Source organism: Gymnoscopelus microlampas (genome assembly GCF_963454915.1).
Source record: "Gymnoscopelus microlampas genome assembly, chromosome: 13".
In the NCBI taxonomy this organism is placed as follows: domain Eukaryota; kingdom Metazoa; phylum Chordata; class Actinopteri; order Myctophiformes; family Myctophidae; genus Gymnoscopelus; species Gymnoscopelus microlampas.
The window spans coordinates 37,318,237-37,343,267 of record NC_139950.1 but is presented as its reverse complement, the minus strand read 5'-3'; the positions used below and the strand labels follow the sequence as shown (position 1 = coordinate 37,343,267).

Here is a 25,031-nt window from a genome sequence, read left to right as displayed (position 1 = left end):
TGTAAAAAAAGAAATCAAAGATTTGCCAGGGACAAGACCAAGTCTTTGCCACGGTAACATTTGTCCGTGGAAAGTGATGCTTTCAAAAGACGTGTTTATAAACAACAAAACACACACCTCTACTTGGTTTTCTTTGGTTCGACACATTCAGTTGATATAACATTAAAATAATTGAAAATATTCCCAACTCTATTTCTGAGTTGGGAATAGATTTCTATAAATCTCCATTAATTCCTGCTGGTCAGGAATTGATGTGCGAGGTGACATGATGATCACAGGCAATGTCAGCAAGACCATTCTGGCTGGGGTAGGCTAGCAAGAAATAAACTCATTCATGACATCTAGTCAAAAGAAATGCAGATACAAATATTCGTTCTGTTGTTTATATTTTAGCCGCTACACAAGACAGCCTGTCCTGAATTAATGCCTGCTAAGGTGAAGGCTGAGTGCGGGTATTCCTAGAGAGAGCTTACTTGATAGTGTTGTAGATTTCTTCTAACATGTCCTGGTCAAAATCTTTGTTCCCATTCACTCCCTTCAGATTCTTCTTGAATTGCTGTATGAAACAATCAGAATAATAAAGAAATGTATATGAATCATAAAAACACACACCTTCACTTGCCAAGCAAGAGACTTTATTCAAACAATATCTCATTTAAAAAAAACAAAACATGGATGGACTCATTTCCAATTTCCACCATCAACACGTCAGTCAATGCGTCTCAGCGAGCAAGCTTAGCTCCGACACACAACTCCTCTGGCAACCCTGCCTTCGTTAACGGAGAAGAAGACCCAACGACAATTAAAAAGGGGACCGAGGGGGATTGCCCCTGTTATGTGTCACTTAATATGCTTCAGTTGCGATGTTAGGAAAACAGGGATCGGAGCCAAGGACCTCCTGTAAATAAACATAAGCGCGCAGCGATGATGGACAACCTCAAGGCTCAGGTTTGTGTCACCACTTGGCTGGGGTTTGGCCTGCTGCTGGGTCAAAGCAAAAGGGAAACAGGAGATTCTCTGTAGGGAGATGGGACAGACAGAGAAATAAACACACAGCCAGATAGGGAAAGGGATTAAGAGGGTAGTGAGATCAGGCATGTGTTTGTCTGACTGGTATTACACACCCCCTCCCAGTACCTAACACAAACACACACACAGACAGACACACACACACACACACACACGTGCACCACTTGCATATAACAAACTATCACACATTCATGCACCCTTTCATGCATAGTATCAGACAAACGTGCTTTGGAGCGGCCGATGGAAACAATAGCTGTCAGAGAGACAAAGCAGCTGGACAGACAGGCTGCCAAACCAGAACACAACCACTCATCTTGCTCCTCTGCGCTATGTTTATATAGATCACTCAGGCACTACACTACAGTGCCTAGACAATAGAGCAAACATCATATCAAATTCAACGTGAGTTTTTTGCCGTGTCCTGCCTTAACAACATGTCATGCCATCGCCCAGCCCAGGGGACTGAAGTTTCATTTCTCAACTGGGCATAGCTAACCGATCTCCAAATCTACCTCCGCTGTCAACAAATGGTGTGCTGGTGAATATTACGCATTGCAAGCTGCTAAGTCAGTAAAGTGCATGGCGCCACTTTTATTGGCCCCCCTCAAAAGTGTTGGGTCAGAGTCTCTGTTGTCGATTGCCCACAGAATTCTGGGAGCCCACTTGAACCAAATTGCGACTGAGCCCTTGGGAATGTCTCGGAATACTTCAAACAAAACAGGGCACCACATGGACGAAATGTGGTGTGGGTGTGTTTCGGTGTGAATGAGTACATGTACTGTATGTGTTGTGTTGGCCTGCGTGTCACTTATTGAGTGACAATGTGAACATGCACTGTAAAATCCTCAGTGTTAATGAAACTTACCCTCGGTTCCATTTGTAAATTAACACTGAGGATTTTACTGTGTGTGCATGTGTGAAGAGGGAGAAAGTTGCAGTGAACCAGAGAGTGCAACATTGAGCGAGAGTTTGCGTGTGTGCGTGCACATGTGCGCAGAGAGTGTAGTGCTTGTGATTGTGTGTCAGTGAGAGTGGCCCACCCGTACTGTCTTCAAAAGACTGCCCTAGGGACTTGTGTTTAGTCTTCACCCGCTGTCACTCAAACAGAGAGCGAGAGACAACTAAGAGTACAAAGACAGAGAGAGAGAAAGAGATTCAGAAATAGAAACAAGGAAGGAGACAGACAGAGATAGACACAGGAAAGTGTGTGTGAGAGAGATATGAAGAGAAAGAGCGAGGAAAGAGAAAGATACAAAGTAAAATTTGTGTTAATTTATCCATTTGTAACTCTGAGAATGTACATTTGTACACTCTTCGAGTTAAATGAACACTGAGTATTTTACTTAGCAGGAGAGCGAGAAGTGGGGTACTGTCCTCTCTGGTCTCTGATGCCTCCCCCCAACCCCCCCACCCCCCCGCCGCCTGTTCACATGACTAAGCAGCCTGAGCTCATCCCTGGGACAGACCACCACTGCGCACAGCTGTTGACCAGGGCTTTTTGAACTGCCATCAGTCGCTCCTACCGCCAAAGAGCACCAGTGGCAAATGCTGGCACCCACGGTGGAATGCCACTCCAACCAGACACACAACCAAAAGGGGGGAGGGGGGGAGGGGGTCGAGCGGCACCGGGTCCCAATGAGAAAACTGTGAAAGGCTTTTATGAGGTCTTTGAAATGTACATGGGTTAGGCTGCACAGTGTAAATGGAAATCCTGTCATACGTGTGTTCATGGTGTTTTAGCCACTTTCACCCTGGGTGTCTCTATTTTGGGAATGTCGTTATACAGTAGGGGATTTTTTTTCAAAAATGTCTAAAACCAAAAAAAGAAAATTCGACATTTTCAAAAATTGCAGATGTACAAGCTCATAATGCATTGTGTGAGTGAACTCACCTCTACCGTCATGGGAATGTTCTGCTTGCGCACGTTGTGGTTGTGTTGATCAGTGTTCAGCATGATAACAGCATATGCCAGGGCGAAGCCAGCATCATTGGTCATGAAGGGAGAACCGTTCACTTTCTGCGAGCACACACACACACACACGCAAAAGGTAGACATTAATTGATCCTGCGGGGGATACTCAGTTTCAGCTTCACCAAGCTGATGGCTGTTCAGATGGTCATAATGAGCACTCGGGGGGGAGCTGTTAGGGGTTAAGTCTCTTGCTCAGAGACACTTCGACACGTATACTGAGCAGGCTGGGGGAGGGCACACTGGCAACCTTACGATTCCCAGACGGCCTCTCTACCCACTCACCTTCAGCCTCCTCTAAACACGTACTGTAAGATAAAGAAACAATATCCCATACACCACTTTTTCCCAAACAATGGGTCGGGACAGATCCATTTTTATGGGTCGCGAGTAATCTTTAGTTAACGATTTCACAATTGTTAAAAACAAATTCAAACATTTTTCAAAAGAATTTCAAAGATATGTCGAAAATCTAAGAAATTCCACACATTTGAAAAAGAAACGTTTAAGAAGTAGTGAAAACAGACGCATTGCATCACTACATGATGTGAGCTTGTAGATATTTACACTATTTTGAGTCCCGGGGAGACATAAAATTTCTCTTTTGGGGATCAAGTTATAAAGTTTGGGAACCACTGCCACACACAGTAGGCTATTATTGTTAAGTCGGCCGTACTTTGCATTTTAAAACAAAATGCCAGACATCAGAGGATTGACCTCATAACCCTAGCATCCCTATTCAGGTGCAAACGAAAATAGAAGATCTACAAGCTCACAACCCGTCACATTGTGAAGAGATTTGGCGTACAGAGAAAAAACAAAGGTGCCTAGTATAGACTCCTTCGGGACTCCTGGGGGAGGTTTAAGTGTTTCATCTTTACTACACTATGACTGCAAGCACTGTTTTCTTTTATACAGTACACTGTAAATACAACTAACCTTGTCACAACATTGAACCTGGCCTAAGACCTTCTGCTGGCATTACTCTCACCCCGTAGAGTGGAAAACTCATTTACAGTGCAACGTCTTAAATATACTCATGAACTCATTGGAGGCAACTATTTGTGTGCGAGGTCATCCTAAGAAAAGGATATTACTAGGAATAGTTTCCAGGGCACACACATCCGCCTGTTATTTTGAGAAGCCGTCATGTTGTAAATGAATGCCCGGCTGAGCTTTGTCACACCCTACCTTCCATTGCACGCTTGTGCGTCTGTGTGTGTGTGGTTATGTCATGCTGCCACTGTACCTAATGGCTCTGCGTGACTGCTATGACTGTCCTTGAGTGATTCCATGCCACTGTTCCACTGGCTGTAATGACCTGATGATAGCGACAGTGGGTGTGCATGCGTTGTGTGTCTCTCTGCTTAGCAGTAATGGAAGATGGCTCTCTGTGTGTGTTTGTGTGCGTGTGCGTGTGCGTGTGTGTGCGCGCGTGCGTGCGCGCGTGTGTACGTGTAGGCTGAATGCATGCCTTACTTCCCAGTTGTCAGTGAAGGTCTCTAGTAGCCTCTGGATGACTGGAGCCTCTCCCGGCAGCCTGAAGGCCTCCAGGTACAGACGCAGGGCCTCGTCAATACGCAGCCCTTGGAAGCCGAACGTGCTGCACAGAGTATTTAAATCGTTAACACAACATGATTTGATTTTCTTCTGTCAAATTATGTTGTTGGCCATGATTGAACACGTTATTGATTATCCTTTTTTTTTTTACATGTTTTGACACTCACTAAATAATGAATTTTAGGTTTGCAGGCAGCTCAAATGATATACACAGTAGTATTTAGAAGTGATGTCAAAATATAAATGTCACAGGCCTGAATAACTCAAAAGGGTTCAAATAGCTAGTCTTGTTCATCCGACCATAAATGTTGCTGTGATGTTTTTCTTTTTCTCACCCCTTTTTCACAGAGGCCATTTTGACAGGTAAATGAAGATTAAGGTAAAAACTTCATTTTGGGTTTGCAGTAATACCTAAATGAAACACATCCACAATTAATGTTATTATCTTCAGTTATGCTTTTACCCGTAAAAATGTAGGACAAAGTTGTATTTAGCCCCAAGTGCAGAAGATCATGCTATCCTTTGCAGTTGCACTCTCTACTGAACACCCGCTCCGACCCTCTAGTAGGAGTCGCTAGCGTAGCAACAGAGAGTCGACTTTCCCCACACATGGACACCACCAATTGTGTTCACTGGAGTGACCAGTGACGGCACCGCAGAGGAATTGAATGCGAGATGCCCAATGTTGAGAGTCTCAAGCCCTTTTTACTCACACCAAATTGATCTAACGGACTGCTCTACCATCTGCACTTCTACAGAAGCTAAAGACGAAGAGGCCTACTTGACAAAGCTGTCCAGCAGCTCCATGTGCTTGCGGTCACTGACAATCTCCCCAATCATCTTCTTGTCGAGTCGCGGGTTCTCTCGGAGCCACTGGGCCACCTGGTTGTTGTCCATGGGATTACTGAGGAGGCCTTTCTCCTGCAGGAACTGGATTCCCTTTTTAGGTTTCTGGTTAAACAGCTCCGTCCCATTGATCAGCAACTGGAGAGAGATAGAACAGACAGACCACAATTAAACATTTATCAAGTGAAGGCACGTGATCTTTTCTATGTTGTGTGGGGGTGTGTGCACTAGGGCTGTCAAATTAGCTCAGAAATTACAATCGAATTTCCGTCTTAATTTTTTTTTATTATATTCTATTATTATTAGTATATTTTGTAAAGCAAATTATGCTGATTGATCATTTGTAATGTTAGAACTGGTCAATACCATTATATCAACAAGCTTGCCGCCAATTGTCAAGAAAAAGCATATTTTCGATGATTATAGATAGTTTTATTTGACAGCGCTTTTATTTATTTGACAGCCCTAGTGTGGACTGTGGACTGTTTATATAAAATCTGTAGGTCATAAGACAGTGAACCTTCTTCTTGTTTTTAATGTCATTCAACTCTTGCGAATCTGGGAAACTTGAAGAGAATCGTTGAGGCTTTGTTGGTGCTTTCTTCTCAGCTGAAAAAAAAAACCCAATACAAAACAAAAAGATTTCCATTAACTTTCAGCATCAAGCATCTTTTGTTTCTCCATGTATGATAGTCCATGTATGTTTTGTCGACTGCATCATATGAATGTGGTGTAAAAGACTCACCAGTGTCAGTCTCGTCCTGATCCTGTCTGCCCAGTCTCATCTTCTCAGCCATCAGGTGTCCACTGGTAGGTGGACACACTGCAGCACTGTCAGTTTCTGGAACATTCTCCCCATTGGCACTGTTCCCCAATAAAGTAGTGTCTAGAGACAAAGAGAGATAAAATATTCATAACCTTTTCCAAATGTATCTTGAATTAAATTATGGTACATAATTGACATTGTTAAGAACCTTAATTTTTGGGAGGTGAACAGGTCCAACACAGTATATAAAGTTGTACTTGGTGCAGGAGAGTACCTGTTGTTGTGTCTGTGCTGTTATGAGTTAAGCCCTCAACGTCTGCCGGCGCGGTTTCTGATTGGTCCTGCTGAACTGCGCTGTTGAGCACCTTGGCTTGGCAGTTGGCCTCAGTGCTGTCAATCACAGTCAGCAGAGCCTCAAGAGAGAGGAGGTGAGTGGTATAGAGCTGCCCAGACACTGGGAAGGCATTCTGCAGAAAGTGAAAGTGAGAAGCATACATTTTGTGAGTGTTTGAAGAGAAAAATCGAGAGGCAAAAATCACTGAAATAAAGCACAATAATGACAGAACTATAATTCAGTAAGTCTCTCATGAGCTTTTTATTCATACATCTCAATCCCTCTTTATTGACGTTTCACCAATTGACAGTATTGAGCTAACAGGTAAGCAAACACCCTGAAATCGTATTACTTATTACTGTTCATCAATTTCACTCAATTTATACAACAGAGTACAGTATGATTGAGGCATTGAAAGCCATATAACTTGTCTACCTTAGACAGCAGCTTAGTGAGGTCTTCAAACAGGTTGGAACAGTAGAAGTCACAGTCGTAGTTGATATAGAGCTCTGTCACAAAGCTGGGGATCCTCCACAGCTGCACCAGAGCCTCAAGGGCCATCTCCTTCATCTCATAAGGCATTTTCATGTTCTCTGACGTGATGATGTCCATCAGCTTCTTCAGGTACATCTGTGGGGGCGGAAATATTATTGTTCCTTTATTGTTGCATCCATTAAGATGTGCAGTGAAGGACTTAAAAGATTAACCGATGCAAAGATCAAATATTAAAAACAAAACAAATACTGAGTGACAGGATGTTGTTGTTACAGTACCTCAAGCTGAAACTTCAGATGCCCTCTCATGCCCTCAAAAAGCAGGAAGCAAGCACGTATTGAGGCAGCATACAGGTTCATGCGCTCTACACTCAGCAACTGCAACCAAGAGAGAGAGATTTACATTAGAAATACTGATATACAGTACATAAATAACTGTCTAAACAATTGTGGGACCACAAACCAACTCAATGAAAAGAAAATGCACCAGGATTCAGCTTCTGCACAACATAAGCACTGCATAAAGATGGTCAGATGTTCAACTGACAGTGAACAGTAAATACAACAACCACAGAGAATTAAAGTGGTACTATGTAACTGTTTCTTTTTTTTTTTTCAATGAATACAATTTTGTTTTGTCCAAGTATGTTAGAGTATATTAATACAGTATAACTTATACAATTGGGTTGGTTGTATTTTGTCTCCTTGCTCTTCTATTGAGACATTTAGATCGTGTCAAAGGTCAAGATTCAATTTAAGCAAGCAGGCAAGCTCTATTAGCTCAATGGTAAAAATGTCAGCACTTGCTCAACCGGGTTCGAATCGGGGGTAGAAGAGGAAAAGAAAGTTACATTGCACAGGCTTTTAAAGTATTGTTAGACAAAAAATATATATTTTCAACCAAATCTGTCATTTTTGTCAAGCAAAAGGTTTTATAATTGGGTATATAACTCCATATCATCTCTAACTTATTTTTATATTTTGAGTTATAGTTGTATATAACGTTTCTATACCGTTGCTTTCAATGTAATGCACCAACCTCACGAGACAAATCCCTCTTATGCGGGAACATACTGTAACCGTCAATAAAAAATGATTCAGACTGTGATAACTGACCTGGAAAAGGTGTCTGACAAGCTCATCTTTGACCAGTCCCAGGAGTGACTGGTAGTTGCAGATGTGTGCAGACTCTAAGGCCACGGTCAGCAGCTGCAGGCCCATGTGCATCATGGCCTCCGTGTTGTGACGGTCGTGGGGGTTGGTCAGCGAGATGAGGAAGCGGAAGAGCTCCCGCAGGCACGGTAAGCCGTATGGGATGAGGGACGCTCCTACAAGGATGGGAGTTGTGTTACAACGCACTTGTGGTAAGTTGCATCCGTTGCCTAAATTGTAAATTGAAGAATTTGTACACTCTCTCATTCACACGCACAGTACAAAATATCTATACTCCCTGTACATAAATATTTATTGAACCCTAGAATATTTTGGGCACTTCATAAAAGACAAACATTCTGTGCAAACACACAATCTACACAAGTTTGAGCTTGTAGATCGCCTATCTTCACAGAATGTTCTCCTATTATGACATTCCCGGAACATTCTATGGTTCAAGTAGTTAATACACCAAAGAGATTCGGTGTGGATAGAAGAAAAAAGCAGTGGGCCAAGGGTAGAGCCCTGTGGGAGTTTATGTGGTTAAAGCAATAGGGGGTAGAATAATGAACTAGATTCTAACCATCTCTCTGTGTGGACTGTGTGAAGCGGACTCCTCTGGGGTTCACGTAGTCCATGTCATGTACCGAAGCGCTGTCCGACTGCTCTGTGACAGATTCTCTGTCCTCCAGGACCTCAGGGATGGATTCTACAGATGCTGAATGGACCTGTTCCACCTGCTTGCCATGCTCAGACTGGACCGGAGGAGCAGAAGAAGAGAAAGAGAAAAAGTACCACTTTAGGGCTGAGCGATATGACTTCAAATCAATATCACGATTATTTCAAACTTTTGCCTTGATTGCGATTAATTAACACATTTTTTAAACAGTGAAAATAGCAGATCTACAAGCTCAAAATGCACCACGGTGCGATGCGTTGTGAGCTTGTAGATCGGCTATTGTCGATAGTGTTATACACTACTATTGTACAACGAAGTAGAGTATAATACTGGATTAAGTGGTTAATCAGACTACTTAAAAAAAAAAGCATCCTACCATGATGTCTATATGAACTTTTGATAATTTTTTGAAAATGTATGAACATTTGCCACAATGATCACAAATAATTGCGAGTATCTCAAATAACTGCGATTAGGTGTTTATGTCATAATTTTGACAGGCCTACTAGGTACTGGACAGAGCGGGCTCTACCTGTGCCTCCAGCCTGCTGGGCTCTGTGCCTGGCGTGGAGGCGGCAGTGCCAGGAGTCGTGGCGGTCGAGCTGCTCTGCTCTAGGTCCGTCAGGTCTTCCCTGGAGGTGGCCTTGGAGCAGGTGTCCAGGCCGCTGTCTGTGATGGAGGAGCCAACGCTGTCTGAGGCCGACAGGCTGGGCATGGAGGAGCCCTGCTCGATGAATGGGACCCCACCTGCTGGGACAGAGCCATTGGGCATCCACCTTTGGTGTTATTCCAAACGTGCCATAAATCTTAACACAAAATACTACGTTTTAGCCAAAATCCTTTTCTGAATGCCTTTCTGAGCAGCGAGCAGCAACATGAATCCTGCGAATCTCTGCACATTGGGAGTTATCACAATTTGGAGTCATATGGAGGATGACTAATCTGCTTTTTAAATCAATATCTAAAAATCAACAAATCCCTAACTACCCCTCTAATAACAGTATCCTCAAATTGCACATTACAGGGCTACTATTAACCCCCCCCTCCCCCCGGGCCCTCCGGGCCATGTACATTCATAGAACTTGACGCCAGGTTCCAAGAAACAGTGAATGTGTGCGTGTGTGAGAGATACTGTGTACTGTATGTGTGTGTTTGTCTCACCAGAGAGGTTGTTGTTGCTGAGTGCAGGTTGAGTTTGCTCCATCTGACCAGAGGTGTTCTTGCCGGTCTGACGAAGAGGCCGCGGTGAGCGCTTCTGCTTCTTCCACTTGGACGACTCACTCATCCCACCTGCCCGCATTTTCAACTGGAACCCAGGAAAGACAAAAGGGCTACATTGAACAGGGTCCTAGTTGGGATTTTGTGATAATGGCGACACATGCCTGTTGTTAGTGAATAATGCAATAATTAATAACGCCCCTTAATTTTAGTCATCATTATTGCATCAGGAATCACACAATGCAGGGTGATGCAGAAACACTGTTGACATGGATAGAGAAATCTGAGAATAATAACTAGCATTACATGCACACAAGCCAAATGTAGCAATGACACAACATTCTGCTCTCCCGATGTGCATCTGCAATGGTGTCAGTGGTACAGCACAATATATTAATGCTCTTCAGTGATTACACACATCCCATTTGCAAACACACTAAACAATAAAGTTCAACATGACAGACGGATGAATAATACAGCTGCATGCACCATCCCATTTGCAAAAGCACACAGCATAATGGGTGACCTCCAAAGCGTGATGTAGGCAAAACAAAGGGTTAAAAAAAAAAGAAGGTCAACTTAATCACAAAACATTCACAAAAAAAGGTGTGATGCATTATTGTTTCAATGATTAAATCAGTCCAGATATCTAAAACAACTCGACTCCCTCCCGCAAAAAACACATTGAAATCATAGGTATTATATACCTATACTCAGCACCAAAACTCCAGGAATATTAAAGAATAAGTAGTGGGACGTTAGTGGGTTGAGAATAAACGGAGAAGGTAAATGTTATAGGAAAAGGGGCTGGGGGATGGGGGTGGGTCATTCTGGAACCTGATCACTGGAAGTCATCTTCCTTACCTGCACTCTTTTGTTTTTCCACAAGATATTGTAAGCCTCGGGAGAGAAGGGGGAGTGGGCAGGTGCCCGTGGTTAGTGATGGGCAACAAGTTAGCAGCAGTACGTACAGACCAGACACCGAAACACGCACACTGATGCATGATGGGAGAGAGACGGGGTCGGGGGGGGCATCATGCAATGCAAACCCCACTGGGATGGCCCTGTCTTTGGGAAGGATGAGGTATCACTGGGGAATCAGCAGTTGATGGGGAAGAGACAGTGTAGAAGGAATGGCAGGCAAATCAGGTCACATGGCAAGGCTCGTAGGATTGGAGAAAACGGCTTCACGTGAGAACATCATATCGTCGCTGACGGGCAGATACCTTGTATGTCCAAAACCGTTAGTTTTCACAAAATGGTAAAAAAAATGAATCTGTGATCTAACGGATCCAATGTACAGTAGATAATAATTTAGTCACAAGCTCTTGCCGATTCTACAAATGCCTTCAAAATCAGTAGTTCTCTTTCGTGCCAAGGGCCCCCCCCCTAACACTTTCAAGATTTATCAAAAATGTTGAAAAATAGCAGATCTACAAGCTCGCAGCGCGGCATGAAGTGACACGATGTGAGCTTGTATATCTGCTATTTTTGAATAGCCAACGCTAAAATCTAAAATGACAGATATGCTTTCCCGGTTTCAATGGGTTAAATATTTATAAAACCAACAGACAGACTTAAACACTTTCAACCTAATGTCCCTATTTTGGCCATGTTATTTGAGAAACTCATATGTTGAAGTATAAAATAGGGCATTAATTTATGAAAAAACTTAAACAGATGAAATATGGAGATGAAACGTTTCTGCCCAACATCAATGATATGTAGTGACAATATAAATATGACAGAAAGAAATGTCATATTTAATGGTACATTTAGAGTTTGTTTATCTGTCTCTGATCGGCGGTTCAATGCAGTTACGGCTTATATCCAATCCAAGCCATGAGATGCATGCATGGGATTATGACTGCAAACAAACAACATCTGATATTTATTGTTATACAGCCTGAAACTGCAAACACTATATAATTTCATTATGTTGCCGAAATCTGTGAGTAAGCGGAATAACAGACAAATGTTTTCTAATCTCCAAAGCAATACATTTAGTCATGTTTTACTAACAGATGTAGGTTTAGGTTAGGATTTCAATACCTTAAAAAAAGACAGAGAAAACTATAATTAAATAAAAAACATCCTGCAAACCCAAGGCATGAAGTCTGTGCAAAATGCTTCCAGCTACATTGTTAATAATAATAACCCAATGCACCCTTCATGCACTCTCTCCAAGCCATGCTAACCCTGCCTATGTCAATGCACTAGACAGCTGGGGCCAACCAACAGCAGTGTCCTCAGTTAAGTACCCTCTCTAGGCCATTCTGACTGGTGTTTCTAGGCTGCTCTGCACAAATAAGATCCTGTGTGTCCAGGATACACGATGGTATCTGTGGGGGAGGAAAACAGGCAGACATGTGCAGCTGAAACACAGGCAACTCAAAAGGACACACAAAAAGAAATAGCCAGACAGTGAAGTGGATGAGAGAAGGTGGGATTAGAGGTGGAGCGAGCAGAAAGAGGGTACGTGTTGGACTCTTAAGTCCTTTCAACCGACTACAGCGGTTTACGTCAGTTTTCCCTAAAATGTTATGAAACAAAAGCCACCTCGAGTGCCCTGCATTAAATTTGCTTACAAAGAAGAAAGAAAACCTCATGTCTGACAATGAATGGGCTTATGGCACAATGATGGGGAGGACAGGAACACCGAGAACAAGAACAAGGGAGGAAGAGAGAGGAGGGGGGGCAAGCAGATGACAAAAAACTTTCATTCATCACACTCCTTTTTACCTTCTTCATGTTGGCACCCACAAAACTCTTGGCCTCCTCCTTGAACTGGGGTAGTCTGGAGAGAAAAATAAAAGCAAGAAAACTTGCAGTTGTATTGTAAAACAAACTGTGTTGGTACTTGAATGATGGACCACTTTAATCGCATGAATTTACAGAACTTCATTTGTCAGCCCGCAGGAAACCTTATATTGATCAAGCCAAAACTGCTTCTAAGACAAAGGCTGACTGACACAAGTCCTTATCTTTTTGTATCAAATTGTAAAATTCAATGTAGATAAAATACAGTTTTAGAGCGATATCACGACAACACCTAAAATGTGCAAATAATCAAAGATGATCTAGCATTGCGTTTTATTTTAGTCTTGTATGCAAAGGAGAAAGAGCTTGCAGAATGCATTATGTTACTCCACAATAGATGGGAGAAAAAGCCTCAACACAAAGACAAAACAAAGCATGTGAGATACTAGGCTGCCAGAGGCAATATAACACTGGGTGATTCAACATCCTTAAAATGAGCTGCAAATAAACGACTCCGAGGCTTGATGAGATGAGCCCTGTTAGCCAATGTTCTCAACCATGAGCCACTAGGTTTCTATGGACTCTTGGGCTTTGCTGTAAAATGAGATGTCACCGCCGGTGACACACACACACACACACACACACACACACACACACACACACACACACACACACACACCCACCCACGAAACAAGGGGGGCGACAACGGGGTCCCCCTGACGTTAACTCCACGTTAATGGAGTGTTGTCTTGCTGCCACGATTATTGGATGATCTGTGGGTCCAACAGATTAACATACCTAATACTTTCAGCAGGCAATCTAAGCCTCCTTCTGAGGAGACCAGGAGAGCTGCAGCTCATTATTCCATGACAGAGGGGTTTGGGGGGGGGGGGGCACCCCAGACCCACTCACATCTCTATTATCCAGGGACCGTGTACAAGTGGGAGACTGGGGATGGACATGAGCAAAATGAGATGTGGTGTGCGTGTGTGTGTCTTGTGAGTGATACCAGAAGCACGTAGTAAAAAGGCCATGCTAAATATACATCTCTTCGAAGGCAGGGATGCCTTCTTTAACGACAATGACTGTCATGCTTTTCTATTTCCATGCCCCTGCAGTAAAAGCCACGTTAGCGGGTATGATAACAAGATGCGACACCATAGTTCTCTGGCAATAAAAAAACAACAAGAAAACAAGCCGACAGCGCTTTTGAGGGTGTGTCAGTGAATGGCGATAAGCTTGGCAAAAATCAATAGTGGGCTCCACTGAAGGAAGGTAATGCAACGCTTTGTTTCAAATCCTGCATCAAATAGACTTGGCTGAGATGGGCACACCTTCAGAGGAGGAGGGCGAATTTACACCGTGACTTTATTTCTGAGCTCTGTTTGTTCTTGTGCCATGCGCTGCCTCACGCATAGAGATGGAGACAATTCCGTCGGGCTTGATTTTCTGATCGCTTCTGTCTGGGATTACTGGCCATGCTAATTCTCCCTATTTGTATGGTGTATGGTGTGTGTGTGTGTGTGTGTGTGTGTGTGTGTGTGTGTGTGTGTGTGTGTGTGTGTGTGTGTGTGTGTGTGTGTGTGTGTGTGTGTGTGTGTGTGTGTGTGTGTGTGTGTTCATTTCAGGGGGAGAGTCTGTGTGTTTGGGACTAGAAGCTATGATGGCTGTCAGTAAGAAGCCTCGTCTCTCCATATTTCAACTTCAACTGTTATTAATGCCCTACTTCCTCGTATGATAGCGTCGCACAAAAGTTAGTGAAAATAGTCGAATTGCAAGCCCAATGCGACACGTTGTAAGCTTGTAGATCTGCTATTTTTGGGGGGAAAAATGAAGTGAAAGAGATTAAGTCTGCCTGTGGGTTTTAGAAATATTTAACCAATGAAAAGAATTTGAACAAGAGCTTCTGACTAAATTACAACTATATTCAATCTATCGGAAGTAACACAGGTCCTGAAAGGTTCTGGGCATACAAGGTTTCCACCAGACAGCGACGCTAAGCTACACTACCACAGCAGAGACCATCTTCATCTATATGCAGATCATACCGTCCGGAGCTCAATTGGCTCATCCCCTCGTCTGTGGCTGAATGTGACTGGCACTCTGATGTGAGATGGGGGAGGGGAGCGTGCTGGTGAAGGGGAGAGGGGCGACAGGGAAAGGGCCTCTTATGCTAAATGCCAACAGGAAATCGTGTTATTCCATTAGTGGATCAGTGACCCGTTGACACGGTGCATAGCGCAAAATGAAATGCATGAACTAAAGGGAGTAATGATGCACTGGAGCCATGTTTATGGAGAGAATCTTATATTTGCAATCCACGGGTGACTGAAGGGCGCCAATGAGTCCCTGCCACTGACTTGAGATCAGTGGCTGTATCATGCAGTACACTCTTTCTTCTATTTGTTATCAAGTGGGGGGACATGACTTTAAAACAGCATCCACAATCACTGGCAATTTCAAATGTCATCCCCATGAGAGGGAAAGTGTCGTTTTTAATTGGTCTAAGTGGTTTCCCCAAAACACTCCCTAAACGACCAGGAAGTTTTAAAGAACAAAAATAAACTCTGTGCCTGGCAGACTAACCTATAACCCAACACCTTTCTTTTTGCCGTGGTTTCTGGGGAGTTTCCCCTAGACAGCAGTCCAACTCCAATCTCCTAATTGAACGGTGCGTGTACAGTAGGTGTTATTGTTAAAACGTTATGAAGAATCTTTTTTTCCCTGGATGGCAGAGGGCATTTGGGTTCAGATTTAAGACATACACCTTTTCCCCATACTCCTTTTCACCTTCCTCCTCCTACACCTGTCCCATTTACCTGGAGAATAGTAGCTGGACCATGTCCACGAGTGTGTGTTCGGCGGACTTCCTCAAGAGCTCTGAATAAGGAAGGGAGGGGGGTAGGGGGGAGAGACAGAGAAAGAGAGACAGAGAGAGAGGAGAAACAGGTTAGGTGGCATGAGAGTGGCGAGGGAGACGAAAAAATAATAAAGAGAGAGCGAGGGGGACCTCAAGTCCACCTCTGTTTGGCAGGGCTTAAAGGGGATGCTTATTAAGGCACAGTTGACAGCTCAGAGGTACAGAGAGCTAAGGGTTAGTGGACTCAAAACTGTGAGGCTGGAGTTGAGAGCGAGCAGGGAGTTCTTACTTACCGTTAAGTCCATGTGCATTATGGGATGCCTGAGGCTACAAGTATGAATAAAAACTGTGGGAAATGCGTCCATGTGATGCAATGGGTTTATGTGATGTTTTCTGAAGCTACAATAAAGATGGCGTATGTGTCTTCCCAGAAATAAGTAACGAATCAGAAACATTGTCTGGCAGAATTCCCAGGTGTACTGTGATGTATGTGACGTGGATAGAGAAGAGACAGAATAGAGAGATCCAGAAGAGAGGAGATGGAGTAAGACTCACCGCTGAGACGCATCTCAAAACAGATGCGGAAACAAGACTGCATGATCTCACAGACAGACTCATTGGTCAGGTGGGCTCCAACCGGTGTCAGCAGCAATGTCCTGAGGACCTGATGTAGCAGGCAGAGAATGTGCGATTGAACAAATATCCTCAGGCCAACACTTTCATGCTTGGAAGTTAAGAATATAGATATTGTTCACCTGAACAATAACTTGTGTTCCCTTTCATTACCATACAGCCAGCTGTGTTTGCATTTCGAGTTAAAATTGCTCCTACGTTTACAGAATCATGATAAGTGCACTTTTTAATGCAAACGTAAAATGTATTTAACAACCAAATGAAATAGGCAAGCTATTTCTATTCTATCATCATCATTTATATTCTGATATAATACTCCTGTGCAGTTGTCAAAACCATCAAAACTTTCCATTGGGACTTATTTAACATAGAACACAGTTTTCCATAGTTCTTACAGTACGTGGGGAGTTGACAGCATCTATAGGATATTTATAGTATAATTGTGTGACATTTACTGTGTTAAACTCAAAGAACAGCATGTAGTATCTTGCAGATCAACTGTGTGTTGTACCTGTAGGATTTTCATTAGGACCACTTCATCACTTGCAGGGTCTGTTCCAACAAATCTGGCATGTGTGACAGCGTCCGCCATGTTCTCAATGGCCTCTGCCGCTGCCTCATGGTTGGCATCTGTAAAAGGATAGAATCAATGTGTGTTGTGTAGTCTTTGGTGATGTTTTCTGACCCGTTACATTTATAAGCCAACATGTTCTAAGCCTTAGAACATGTTCTAAGTTTAAGACCTTACAATCTAAAGTCTTTCATTGGGGCAAATCAAATGCAACATAGGCCTGTTCAAACCCATATGGGAACGCTGAAGACTTTTAAAATGTGTACGAACAGTGCATAAGATACTGCAAAGCATTTTTTGGAAAGCAATAGAACCACGGTGTAACCTCAGATGATCTATACTTTTTCAGTTGGGCTGAGGCCAGGAATAACCCCCCCATCTGCAGATGCAACACGCTTTGGCAAACAAGCACTTTACTGTGATTATTAAGGAATCACCAGATACTTTTTCGCAATGTCTTAACATATGTCTGACCTAATAAAATGAGGTCACACACACACACACACACATCTGATATGTTCCATCCAGAATGTCCTTCAAAGCCAGGGATGTAATCACCAGATGTGGCCTTTTGTGAAGGAGAGGCTGGGGCAAATTGGATGTCAGGGCAACGGGAGCTGGTGTTTTTGAAACTCGAGCAGTTGGCCAGATAGCTGCCAGGAGTCAGCCTGTTTTTCTTTCCCATCGCCTTCAAGAGCCGCAATTCATTAACTAATAAGCATGGGGTGGAGGGAGGAGGAGGAGGAGGAGGGGGTAATGGGTGGAGAGGGTGAGAGCTTTCCAGGTGAAACTGTGATGCAGCTGTAGATTCCAGGCAGGGGGGTTGGGACTGTCAAAAAAATGACAAAAAATGAACTGGACACAAATGTGCTGGATTAGCAAACGTGTGCATGTATGTAAAAGTATACGGATACTGAAAGGAAGGCAGTGTACAATTGAGACGTTACTTAGTTGCTGTACGGTAAAATGTAAATGCCGTGTTATAACATGTTTCTTTGGCTTAATGTTTTATGTAAAGCACATTGAATTGCCTTGCCTTAACATCCACTTCTGAGAGATTTAAAATTGAGCCATATGGACCCGAAAGGGTTTTACTGAGGATTTTACTGTGTGAGAACCCGTCCGGGCGTGGTCAAAATGGCAGCAAGCAGCAAGCATGGCGGTTGTGCTGAAAACATCGGCACCCACACACACAGAAACTGGAGACCGAGGGGAGATCCAACAGAATGTCAGAAGTGATATAAAACACTAATCCTTCTCTTGGCACCGAGTCCACACAAGCAGTGTCAAAAGGAGAGGGAACCATTGTTAAAATAACATAGGGTAAAGAGATAGACTGTGTGTGTGTGTGTGTGTGTGTGTGTGTGTGTGTGTGTGTGTGTGTGTGTGTGTGTGTGTGTGTGTGTGTGTGTGTGTGTGTGTGTGTGTGTGTGTGTGTGTGTGTGTGTGTGTGTGTGTGTGTGTGTGTGTGTGCCTGGGGGTATGTACAGTACCATAAAGTCAATTGGGGAGGGGGGGAGGGGGTAGAAACAGCTGTCACGTAAAGCAGTTAAATTATATCAAACTCTGTCGTGAAATCAAAGAACTAGTTTGAGTGGGAAGAGAGCCGTAGGGACAGAGTGCTTTTTTTTTTAGGCATGCCCCACAAAAAGCTCTCAAGCCGCACTCTGCACAAGGGCCAATACATCTTTAGAAACCAAACAAAAGGACTGCTGGTTTTTCCCCTGGTCAAGAGAGAAGTTCAGTTTGTTCACCTGTTCACCCTCTGAATAGCAACACGATCACCTATAAACTATTAACTAGGCTGCATTTTATTAAGATTGGGCATATTGTTAAAATGCACTACTGTAGCCACAAAGAAAGCATACAATGTTGTGTAATAGTGCTTGAAGACAGTTTCTTTATGTAATTGCATATTTTGTCTTTATGTAACTGCAATATTTGAATAAATACACAAATACTTCAAATGATCTAATTATTTTGCTTTTTAATGTTACCCAACACATTCATTCATAAAGGAGACTTAGCTACAGCTGGCAGTGCAGTTCATTAAGATTGGGCATATTGTTAAAATCCACTAGTCACAAAGAAAGCATACAATGTTGTGTAATAGTGCCTGAAGATAGTTCCTTTATGTAATTGCATGGTTCGTATATATTTGAATAAATATACAAATACTTTACACATGATTAAATTATTTTGTTTTTTAATGTGACCCAACACATTCAGTCATAAAGGAGGCTTAGCTACTGCTGTAACATTGAGCTCATCTCCTCTGGCAGCAGCTCTGGTTTTAAGCCTCAGCTGGATCTCACTGTGAGCCCTATGAGAATAAGTGACCATGTGGCCGCTTGCAGCAGAACTGGGCTCTGCTGACTACTCTGGACCAGAGAGAGAGAGAGAGAAGAGAAGAGATGAGAGGAATGGGGAAAGAGTAGAGGAGGAGAGATCTGGATATCTGTCAGTACCAGGGCTTAAGGCTGCTGCTCCCTCCGTGCCAGTAGACCTCAGGCCACAGATTGAGAGGAATTAGCTTGTGCTAAATGAAATGGGTGTGGGAGGTGTGTGTGAGTGTGTGAGTGTGTGTGTGTGTGTGTGTGTGTGTGTGTGTGTGTGTGTGTGTGTGTGTGTGTGTGTGTGTGTGTGTGTGTGTGTGTGTGTGTGTGTGTGTGTGTGTGTGTGTGTGCGACGCGCGCGCAAGAGAGTGAGTGAGTGAGTTTGTGAGCACGCATGTACATGCGTGAGAGACAGAGGGATTTCCCCTTCTCTCCCTTCTTACCAGACCCCCACAAGCGGCAGTGGCAGAGGACAGGCAAAGAGAGAGAGAGAGCTGGGGGTGGGGGGGGGGGGGGTTGAGACGTAGGGTGCACAAAGGGGAAGACACGCCAGGGAGAACAGGGATCACATTAAGGGTGTCACGTAGACGGGAGGGGGCTCATATTCAGCGTGTCATGCGGGATAAAGAGGAACAGGACTGCCTGCTGGGGGTTGCTCTGAGAACTGACTTAGGGAAGGATATTAGAGTAATGTGTGCAAACTCATATAGAGCCCCCCGCGCACTCCCCTCTCCGACACATCAGACGGCCTTGCTGAGAGTGCTGGGGGTCTGTAATCAGTGTTTCTCTACAACAAAAGGACAGACGTGTTGATCCCCATGCCTACAAAGACACAGGGACCGTTATTAGACATGCCGTCAAGGATTTCTTCCATTAGTCTGTACTATCTGTTAATAGCATGTTTTGGAAATGTGATATGGCCATGATTACCACGAACACACAGGAACACACACACACACACACACACACACACACACACACACACACACACACACACACACACACACACACTTGTTTATTTGTAGTGCAGTGATGAAGCTATTAAGTGTTCTGAAATGAACAGGCCTAATTTAGTGTATAAGCATATTTTTCATAATACTGGGTGCAGTTGCAAAATTTCAAATGCATGTAATAGCCAAATTACTGATGGAAACATTAAAGTATACACCATACTTTATGCAGCAAGAGTACAAGGTGAAATCCTTAAGTAAAATATTGAAAACCTAAATGATGAAAGGCTTCTATTTATTTGAGATCTTGACCAAAAAAAAAAAAACTTTAAAAAACATTTCCAACCAGGAGATGGCAGTACTTGACAGGACCAGTGCTACAGTAGCATGTATTTACTACTGTAGAGTTCTACCTACTTCTTCTACCTATCCCACTTTTACTAAAGTTTTCTTAGCCTGAGAACATGTCATGGATCATTACATACTGGCAAATGAGGGTTGATAGTTAAAAACAAACAAGCAAACACACAAACAAACAAACAAACATGAACGGTCATAGGAGGATTAGGTTAACAAACGGCTGTGAATGAGTATTTTAACCAAGTCTGCAGTTTCAACATTTGGAGTCTGTATAAAATGATTCACTAATGACCATGTGTGAGACAGTTTATTATTCACCTGTGATTAGACTATAGCTTTTCAGTGACAATTACAGTGAACTTCAAATAACCTAACTGATAACTCAAGTTTTGGTACAGTGTAGATATGCCTTAGTGGGTAAATAAAGGTAACAATTTATTCCAAAATACTCTCTCTGTACCACAATTTTAAGAGGCATCAATAAGCTAGAAAGGTGTGCTCCTTGGAGCGCAGATCTCCGCCAGGCCAGGTTAGCTCCCCAAGGCCTGCAAAATTTGGAAGCCAATTGGAATGGAAAAAAATCTGGATCTTGATCTCATGACTCCAGAGATGATGTGAACCGATTTGTGAGTTTTGGACAAAATCTGTACAAGTAGCAGCAAAAAGAGTGTTTTGAAGAAAACGCAAAATAGCGGAAAATCTTGCCAGGCGAAAATAAGCATGGCCTATTTGGGGAGTTGTGTCATAAGCCAAGGTATCCATGGGGAAAATAGTTTGACTGTACGACCTACTGCGAGTTATAGCCCAAAACATGAAGCAGCCTGTTCTAGTACCACCATGAGGCCGATTCCATGGACTACTGGGAGTGTGCGTGCAAAGTTTCACACTGATCGGTCCAGTGGTGCCGGAGATTAGCTGCTCACAGACAAACAAACAAACAGACAAAAGGACTGACCGGGGCGAAAACATAATCTCTAGCCTTTGGCCGTTGGGCCTGTCGGCGATAATTATTATCACTTTGATTTGAAGCTGTAGCCCTGTGGTTTGAATTGTTTATTTATTTTAAGATTTCTTTATGGCTCTATTGGCTATTAGTGTAGAGAAACAGGAAATTAGCGTCAGACAGAAGAGAGAAATGTGATACATGCCAGGAGTCCGATTCAAACTGAGATCTTTGCGACTCACAAAGAACATATGCACCCCCAGCCCTTGTTTAAATTGACGTACATTTATATCAGGACATCATACTCATGAGCATTACTCCTCAACCGCTCTTATCCAACATCAGATTCCTAGGGGATCAGCTTTTACATGAGGTGTCTTTAATGTGACCTTGAAATGACCCACTGACATACGGTGGCTGCTGGGATGTGACCTTGATGTAGGAAGGAGAAGATTTAACATGTTCCCTCTGGACTCGCTGCTAACACGTCAAATTGAATACGCAAGACCTAAAAAGGCAATGGCGATAGCCTAGAGGATTTGATATATAAAATAGAATATACATAATGCAGTAGCCTACCTAATGGGTCCAAAATAGAGGATGTAAAATTCACACAGAATGTCAATCAAAATCACAGATTTGTGGTGTAATTTCTAAAATAGACAACTTAACTTCAGAATAAAATAATATAGGGCAGTTTTCATCAATATACCTAATGTATGTATGTCCCCAGGTAATACTTATCCCATACACACTGCACATTATTTTCCATGACAATTTCTTAATCTAAATTTGTAAGAAAAATAAATAAAAATAGATTCATCCTGGTAAAAAAAAAACATTCCGGTGTCATGTGGGAGCTCTTCACACTCTTTACTAAAGACTTTTTTGTAAAGAGAGTTTTTAAGTCTTTCAATATTGTCCTTTAAAATATTCCTAGCTAACCAAGATCTCAGCTGTCCCTTCCAGAACAGTGTATTGGTGCGATGACCATGTTAAAAAGATGGTCAAACCTTCGCAGCATTCAGGGAACACAGGTTGAGTCTACGGACAAAACAAAACAATATCACAGTCTATCGATGTCATCTGATCCCCCCCCACCCCCCACCCCCCTCCCCTCTCCATCATTCTATCTACCGATGGTGTGAAAGAGTTTTAAGGTCTTCCAGGCCCCATTGCCATGGTTACATGTCCCTTTGAACACCACTGATGAAATGCAGTGTTGGTGGTGGTGGTGGGAGGAGGGCTGGAGGAGCTCATGGAGGATTAAGGACGCAGGCGCTGGGTCTGGAGTGACAGACAGGCTCTGGGAGTCAGGGAGTAGTTTGTGAGGTTATCTGCGTGCGTGTGCGACTGTGTGTGACTGTGTGTGTGTGTGTGTGTGTGTGTGTGTGTGTGTGTGTGTTAGGGATAGTGGCGGGTACGCGGTCGATCGTGTACACGCATATAAATCACTATCCATTTAGGAATGATTAACCAACTTTTTTTTAATAGCTCATAAATAACATTAATTATTTAATCGCATATAATTGTTTCTCGTACAATTCTGAGCATTCTGAGTTTTTCACAGCACAGAAAACTGAGATAGAAATAGGCCAGCTAACAGTGGAAATTAAAAGTAAGGCAGCCGTTGATGACATGAAGTTGACGGGTTTTAGGTGTGACGGGGCAGGTGGAACCATCCTAAATCAGTGCAGGGGGCAGGGTGACGTTCAAGTTAACTTTACATTATTCTCGTGACGTGTAACACAGCAACGCTGTTTGTATCGACATGACCTCATGTTACGGCGGTTAACCACAGATAACCACCAGCACTCCAAGTGGACAGGTTTAAAAACGCTCACCCCTGTTGCGCGTGCATGTGTGGGTATTCTGAGGCTCTTTCTATGGCTCTTAACCACTTAAAATACTATATACTTTGCATGATTTGAGCATGTAGATCGTCTATTTTCGTAGAATGTTCATCTCAGAAGGGCCCGGTTCAAGTGGTTAAGGATCAGTCTAGAATATATATATTAAGAATTGATGGTAGTCACTTGCAATACACAGACATTTTAACCTAATGACACATACTGTACTGACCAGACAAGCAGCTGAATACTGCAACTGAACGGGCCTTTTCCAGTGAATATTTGACCAAGAAAATATGCCGTTATTTAATGTTACCATGGGTCTTATTTAGTTTAGCAATGGCTGCAGCTGTTTTGACAGCAAGCGAACATTATTTACTCAACCCCTGCTATTTAGACTAACATCTGGTGATGCATGCTCATTTCACACTTGACACAACAACTGGCGGACGGTGAGCCATATTTCCATGATGAGTGCTGCTGAGGACAGACTGTGCCGTTTGCGAGCCAAAATAAGTTTGCTTACGCATCAATTATGAGAAAATAGGCAATTCTTGGCATTTTTGGAAGTGAGCTGACGATGAGCAACATACGCTATTAGTCACAATAGAAACATCTGTGACCTTTATAAGTCTGCGGACATCATGCATAATCTGTTTCAATCAATTTAGTCTTCATGGGTGGCTTAAAACTCAAAAGTTTGGATCACACTTAAATTATAAATTTCCATGGAGATACGGTGTGTGTGTGTGTGTGTGTGTGTGTATGTATATGTGTAAATATAAATACAGTACATATGTGTATGTAAATATATAGTATATATGACACACATATAATACTGTATAAGCAACATGTGCCTGAATAAATTGAGCCACTGCTTGCTATAGACAAAATAACAGCTTCTGCTTAATCACAAGGTTATCAAAAGAATACATGGGCTGTACCATTAAAGAAAAGTGCCATTTTCATACCTATAAGCCCGTAGGACAGAAACTTGTTGACAGAGGTGAGGGCAAGGCCTGTGATGGGGCCAGTGGTATCCTCCGACCGCACCACTTCCAGGAAGGGTCTCAGGAACACGTTGGGCTCCACATCAGGCAACTCTAAGAGACAAAAGACAAAGACAAAAGGGAAAGGAGATTCAGTCACGATTGTACCGCACAAAAGCACCTGACACATCATGGCGATTTCATGGGTAGCAGCATACGATAAAATCCACTGCCACAGGAGTGCTCTATTACAAGGGTTCCCAAACTTTTCAGGCCGCGACCCCCCAAAATAATCATAATTCCCCCTCCCACCCTGACACCCAAACTACAAGCTCACAACTCCTCACACTGCGAGGCGTTGTGAGCTTAGAGATCAGCTATTTTCACAATGTTTGCCTTTTTCTATATAATTTATATAGAAAAAGTAATTTGGTATTAAAAAGGTCTTAAAAGTCATTAAATTGTAACTTTAGAAATGTACAGACCCTGTATACACTTATACTGTATGTTGGTTTGTTTATGGTTGAGTGAGAAAACAATGTTAGTCAAGTTAATCATCTGGGGACCGCCCAAAATAATTTGACCCCCAATTTTGATTTGGGAACCACTGCTCTATTATACCGGGAGAGCCTGCATAAAATGAGGAGCCATAATGTCGGATGTTTTCCGTGTGTCAACTGAAGATGTCTCACAATCAATCTTGGTTTATAGCCTGGAGACATGCCATGGCGC

General features: G+C 43.0%; 1 protein-coding gene across 4 annotated transcripts in view; it reads right to left on the bottom strand.

The window, feature by feature from the left end:
• gbf1 (golgi brefeldin A resistant guanine nucleotide exchange factor 1) overlaps window positions 1-25,031 on the bottom strand; it is an 84,762-nt gene that overhangs the window by 19,775 nt on the left and 39,956 nt on the right. For 2 of the 4 annotated variants that reach the window (XM_084075335.1, XM_084075337.1), the window contains exons 4-21: window positions 24,282-24,413; window positions 16,812-16,930; window positions 16,223-16,331; window positions 15,627-15,687; window positions 12,790-12,844; window positions 9,991-10,135; window positions 9,362-9,579; window positions 8,734-8,905; window positions 8,115-8,326; window positions 7,278-7,376; window positions 6,940-7,134; window positions 6,445-6,637; window positions 6,150-6,290; window positions 5,925-6,013; window positions 5,340-5,542; window positions 4,478-4,601; window positions 2,921-3,046; window positions 474-556 (exon numbers count right to left, since the gene is read on the bottom strand). In XM_084075335.1, coding sequence (XP_083931461.1) covers window positions 474-556; window positions 2,921-3,046; window positions 4,478-4,601; window positions 5,340-5,542; window positions 5,925-6,013; window positions 6,150-6,290; window positions 6,445-6,637; window positions 6,940-7,134; window positions 7,278-7,376; window positions 8,115-8,326; window positions 8,734-8,905; window positions 9,362-9,579; window positions 9,991-10,135; window positions 12,790-12,844; window positions 15,627-15,687; window positions 16,223-16,331; window positions 16,812-16,930; window positions 24,282-24,413 — 2,476 coding nt within the window. The remainder of the gene's footprint in view (window positions 1-473; window positions 557-2,920; window positions 3,047-4,477; window positions 4,602-5,339; window positions 5,543-5,924; window positions 6,014-6,149; window positions 6,291-6,444; window positions 6,638-6,939; window positions 7,135-7,277; window positions 7,377-8,114; window positions 8,327-8,733; window positions 8,906-9,361; window positions 9,580-9,990; window positions 10,136-12,789; window positions 12,845-15,626; window positions 15,688-16,222; window positions 16,332-16,811; window positions 16,931-24,281; window positions 24,414-25,031) is intronic. The other 2 variants (XM_084075336.1, XM_084075338.1) reach the window with 1 other exon arrangement.